This window comes from Cricetulus griseus, chromosome 4, assembly GCF_003668045.3.
Source record: "Cricetulus griseus strain 17A/GY chromosome 4, alternate assembly CriGri-PICRH-1.0, whole genome shotgun sequence".
Lineage (NCBI taxonomy): Eukaryota > Metazoa > Chordata > Mammalia > Rodentia > Cricetidae > Cricetulus > Cricetulus griseus.
In genome coordinates this window covers 228577711-228582893 of record NC_048597.1, presented here as the reverse complement: position 1 = coordinate 228582893, position 5183 = coordinate 228577711, and the positions used below count along the sequence as shown (strand labels likewise).

General features: G+C 51.7%; 1 protein-coding gene across 1 annotated transcript; it reads left to right on the top strand.

Annotated features, from left to right (window-relative positions):
* The first annotated feature begins 340 nt into the window (after positions 1 to 340).
* Lyzl4 (lysozyme like 4) lies at positions 341 to 4279 on the top strand. Its single transcript, XM_027415553.2, has 4 exons — positions 341 to 479; positions 597 to 746; positions 1772 to 1850; positions 4168 to 4279. The coding sequence occupies exons 1-4, from the start codon at positions 341 to 343 to the stop codon at positions 4277 to 4279; spliced, it is 480 nt and encodes a 159-aa protein (XP_027271354.1).
* The last annotated feature ends 904 nt before the right edge of the window (positions 4280 to 5183 follow it).

Below are 5183 nucleotides of genomic sequence, written 5' to 3'. Positions count from 1 at the left end.
ATTGATGGAACAAAATAGCAGAGCTACAATCCAAGGCGCCCCTCGGTCTTTCTGGGAGGCAGAGAACTTGCAGAGTGTGGTTTCCTCGGCAAATGGGAGGTGTGGGTGAGACGGGCCTCAGGCGCACGAGCACAGAGTCATGGTGGCGGGGTGGGGGTGGGGGGCCCCTTCATCAAGGCAGGCGGGCGATGCTGTTCATTGTGGCCGCCCTGAATCCCCCCTTCTCCAGCGCCTGTGTTTTCCCTGGGAAGTCCGGTGTCCCTGTGACCTTGGAAGGAGCTGCCTGACACTGTCCCCTCAGCTGGTGTCCACGACCCTGAGCCTCTAGACTGTGGAGAAGATGCAGGTGCACCTGGTGCTGCCGCTCATCAGCTGCTTGCTGACTCCGATCGGCGCTTCCATCTTGGGGCGCTGCGTGGTGGCTAAGAGGCTCCAGGAAGGAGGCTTGGATTATTTCGAGGGCTACAGCCTTGAAAACTGTGAGTGGGACCCTTGCAGCCCCTCCATCCTCACCTCCTTGATCTCCGTTCCCTGCCCTGCCACCCTGCCCTGTACCAAGCGTCTTCTCCTCACACCGCTTGCTGTCCACCTCCTAGGGGTGTGCCTGGCTTATTTTGAGAGCAAGTTCAACCCCTCGGCTATGTATGAGAACTCACAAGGTGGCTACACTGGCTTTGGCCTCTTTCAGATCCGAGACAGTGAATGGTGTGACCACGGCAGGAACCTGTGCAGCGCGTCCTGCTCCGGTGGGTCCCCTCCTTCCCAGGGCACTGCAGGCTGCAGAGCCTACACCTGTGGAGAGGACTGGAGGAGGGAACTGGCCTGGGCTGTGTTTAAAGCTTGTCCCTGGGAGGTAGGGTCCCTGACAGGGGGAAGGCGAGGAAGGGCATGCCAGTCTGAGAAGGGAGAATGGTGGAAACCAAGGCCAAACAGACCCAGAAGGTGCTGGGATGGCTGGGATGTTAGAGCAAGCCTCTTGAGAGTGGGAAAAGATTGCTCCTTCTGGTCTTACGTCGCCCACGCATCACTTCTCACTCCGTGGGGACCCGTACTGTTACCATGACAGTCAGATGTGGTTGTAGGGAGGACTCAGGGGCTTGCCAGCCCAGAGGGAGCATATCTGCGCCTGTTAAAGGGACCTGGGTCCTTAGGCCCAGGCCTAGGCCGTGAGGAAGCGGTTGGCCGGGATCCTCCTGAGTTCTGAGCGCCTCTAGAGGCTTTATTAGGTACTTCCCCAAGCCCTTTGTGGGCGTCAGTTCCTTTAATGCTCATTGTTTCTATTCCCATTCTATAAACGGGCAAACTGGGGCCCAGAAACAGTAAGTCCACACCCAAGGGCACACGGCTGGTGAGAAACAAAAGAAGTGGCCCCTAGGTCACAGTTACACCAAGAGGCCACCTGAAGCATCTCTGCAGCAGAGGGTCTAAGTGTTAGCCCTGGGGTCCCTGGGCTTCATTAGAGTTTCCCCTGTACCCTGATTAATGAGGAGTGGTCCAGGGTCTTCAGCTTCTGGGGGACCTACACCTACCCACCCGCCTTCGGTCCTCTCCCAGGCTGCACCAGAAGGCTCAGAAGCCTCTGTCACCTCTCCACGCTGCCTTCTAAAGCAATGGTCCTGGGCTATGGCTCACCCATCCGTGTCCCCTGCCTGTGACCTGTCTTGAATAGCGGGCTGTGCAGGCAAGCAATGGGAGGTGAGGCTGCATGGCGGAAAGACAGGCTACCTGTCATCAAATGTCACAGCATGGTCTCCTTTCACTTTCTTTGCAGCTTTACTGAATCCAAACTTAAAGGATACAATCAAATGTGCCAAGAAAATCGTAAAAGGAAAAAAAGGGATGGGGGCATGGTAAGTGGCATGTCCTCTGCTGCTCATGCAGGAGGCCAGACAAGGGCCTCTGGCTGTGACCAAATACCTGACAGGAGCAGCTGAAGGCAGGAAGGAAGCCGATGCATCTGGCTCGCAGTTTGAGGGGTACAGTCTCCCATGGCAGGGCAGTCACCATGGCAGGAGTGTCACATGGTAATCACAGTCAGGAGGTAACAAGAGGAGATGCCTGCTCTCAGCTTTATTTTCTTTTGGTCCAACCCCAGACCCTTAGTCCGTTTGATGGCACCGCCCACATTCAGGGTCCCTGCTCAGTGGCGCCTCCCTGGAAGCCCTGTCAGTAAACAAGTGTTGTTCTAGGTGACTTGAAGTGGAGGTGATTCACCATGGCTCATATTAGTAGCGCTGTGTGTGTGTGTGTGTGTGTGTGTGTGTGTGTGTGGTGTGTTTATGTGTGTGCGGTGCCTGCAGAGGTTAGAAAAGGGCATTGCATTCCCTGGAGCTGGAGTTCCAGGCAGTTTTGAGCCCTTGTGGCGCTGGGAACTGAATTCCTGAGACATCTCTCCAGCCCCTTCTCACTTATTTTTAATGTGTCCTTTATAAACGAGGGCTATTAAGTGTTCATATCTGTGTGGATTGTTTTCTTAGGGTTGTCATTTGTGACTTCATTGATGACATCTTCATCCTAGACGAGACCCAAAAGTTTCTTAGAAGCAAACCCCTCTGTCTTTTCTCTTGTGGCTCCTGGGTCTATGTGAAACCCCCGTCTTAGAAATGTGTTTGAGACCTGGGAGGTAGCTCAGTTGGGAAAGCCCTTGCCTTGAAAGCATGAGGAGCTGGGTTCGAGCCCCAGAACCCATGCTTTAAAAAAATGTTAAGTATGGTGACATGCACTCATAACCCCAGCTCTGGGTCCCCGGGATTTACTGGCCAGCCAGCTCCAGGCCAATGGAGACCCTTTCTCAGAAAACAAGGTGGACCATGCCTAAGGAACAACTCCTGACTTTATTCTCTGACTTCTACATTAATGCCACACCCACACACATGTACATCTGCACACGCATGAAAACACAAGTACACACGAATTTAAGGTATTTTTGTACTAGAGGCTTAGCAAGAGCTCCTTACACGTTCTCTCAGTATCAGAACACTGCTGACACCAAGTCAGCCCTGTGTACCTTTGCTAAATTAAAAAACAAAAAGTAGAATTTTTATGATTTTTATTCTTTTATGTTTAAATTTTGGATTCCTTTGTAATTGATTTTGTTATGAAAAGTGAGGTCGGTGCTACTGATTTTTAATTTCTGCTAAGTCTACTCATTGCTGTCAACATCATGAATCCATTTATGCAATTTCGCTGCTAACAGAGCACATTGCACCCAGTGGTGGAAACCTCCTTGTTAATGATGAGTGGTCTGGGCTTTCTGAATAATTGGTGAGCTTGGCTGAGTCTCCAGGATAAACGTTAATGAGCCAAAGTCATCTTTGCTGTGTGGTGCTGTGGACCAGTAAGCTGTACCATGGTAGCTGACATGCCTTATTGTCCAGATTCCTGGTAAGGCAGACTCTGAGTAAGCTGACAGGCAGCCATGTATCTGCAACAGCTCAGACCGAGTCACCCTGCCCTGTGGTGTGAACAAGAGAGGAGGGAAAATCCTACAGCCCTGGGGAACCCCTTTAACACATCTGCCCCTGAGCTGTGAAGAAGCCTTGGAGTTTCTGAGAAGGTGGATGTGTGTTATTTTCTGTTATTCTGTGGCTACAAGGGGCCAGGGACCACTGTCTGCTCCGAGTCCCCATCCTGAAGATGAGTGGTGCCCTGCAAGGCTAAGGAGCAGGACTGTAGATGGGGTTAGGGACTTGGGCCCTGGTGTGGACACTAGAGACTGGAACTAGGGGAAAGACCACTGGGGACATCAGGAAAAAAGGTTAAAGAGCACTCAGATGCCCCAGGAAAAGTAAAGAGGGGAAGAAGTTTTAGATGCTACAGAGTTAAGGTAGGTACTGTGGAAGGAGCCCGAGGCCAAGGACACACCCTAGGACCCTGGGGTAGTTACAGAACTCTGAAGCACTCTTAGAGGAGTGACTAATACCTCACAAGGATGTGGTGCCCCAGCTGGGCAGAATTCCTGTGTGAGGTAGGGGTAGTGTGGCCACATCATGGAGGAAGCACCTGCATCCACACCAGGTGAGTACCGAGGAGCAGAAAGTCCTGAGGAAATGTGTCCACACTGGGGAGACATAGCTGTCCTAGGGCCTGGCAGGTGTGTGTGGCTCTGAGGAGCCCAAGCACTGACTAAGGAGCCACCACGACCACTCTCTGGCCTTCCCTCTGCAGGCCCGTCTGGTCCAGGTATTGCCAGCTATCTGACACCCTGGAAAGGTGGCTGGATGGTTGTGGTCTGACACGGCGGGGTAGACCTGATGCACTTGCCAGCCATGTCTTGTGACTGAGGATGCTTTTCTGTTTGCTGCTTTGATCCATCCATCATCTCACCGCTTGACAGCTCCCGATGGGAAAGGACAAAAGTCCACTTCATCCAGGGGTGCAAGGTGCAAAATAAACCAGCTAATTACTCAACCTGGGCCCGAGGTCTCTGCCAGCGTCGTTCCATCGTGAGCGCTGCGGCCATCATCACTACTTACTACTGACACCACTAACCATTTCCGGTTCCCGAGGGAAGAGTATAAAGGCAGAGATGTCACTCTTCGGAAGGGAAAGGAGGAAAGGACACAGTGGATGGTTTGCATTTGTCGGGTATTTGATCACAGTGATAAAAGTGATGGACAACCTTCCTGTTGTAAACCCAAGGGAAGCCCTCCTGGAACCTACAGGAGAGCACGAGACACCCAGACCCTTCCACCCAAACAGCCATTTTTCTCATAGCGTTAAGTTTCTGGAGATTAGAAGTAACACACATGCTATGTGAACAACGGGTACTCAGGGTTTTTAAAACTATAGAAATGTTAAGTCCTCCATGATTTCAGCACCAGTGTTCACTATTTTAGCGGAGTCTCTGCCTTGGAGTTCTATTGCTGTGAAGAGAGGACACCATAGCAACTCTTATGAGGAAAAAAATCTTAATTGGTGCTGTCTTACGGTTTCAGAGGTTTAGTCTTTTGACATTGTGGTGGGAAGCTGGGTGGCATGCAGGCAGACATGGTAGCTGAGATCTGCAGGCAGCAGAAAGAAGAGACACTAGGACTGGCTTGGACTTTTGAAACCCCAAAGCACACTTCCTCCAAGGCCACACCTACTCAACAAGGCCACACCTACTCAACAACAAGGCCACACCTAACCCTTCTCAAGTAGTGCCACTCGCTGATGACCAAGCATTCAAATATATGAGCTTA

What these genes read in the sequence shown, in the direction of transcription:
- Lyzl4 (XM_027415553.2), top strand. Translation starts at nt 341, where the DNA reads ATGCAGGTGCACCTGGTGCTGCCGCTCATCAGCTGCTTGCTGACTCCG. An exon ending in GGGCTACAGCCTTGAAAACT is followed by an intron (nt 480 to 596) that starts GTGAGTGGGACC and finishes TCCACCTCCTAG; the next exon opens with GGGTGTGCCTGGCTTATTTT. An exon ending in AAAAAAGGGATGGGGGCATG is followed by an intron (nt 1,851 to 4,167) that starts GTAAGTGGCATG and finishes TTCCCTCTGCAG; the next exon opens with GCCCGTCTGGTCCAGGTATT.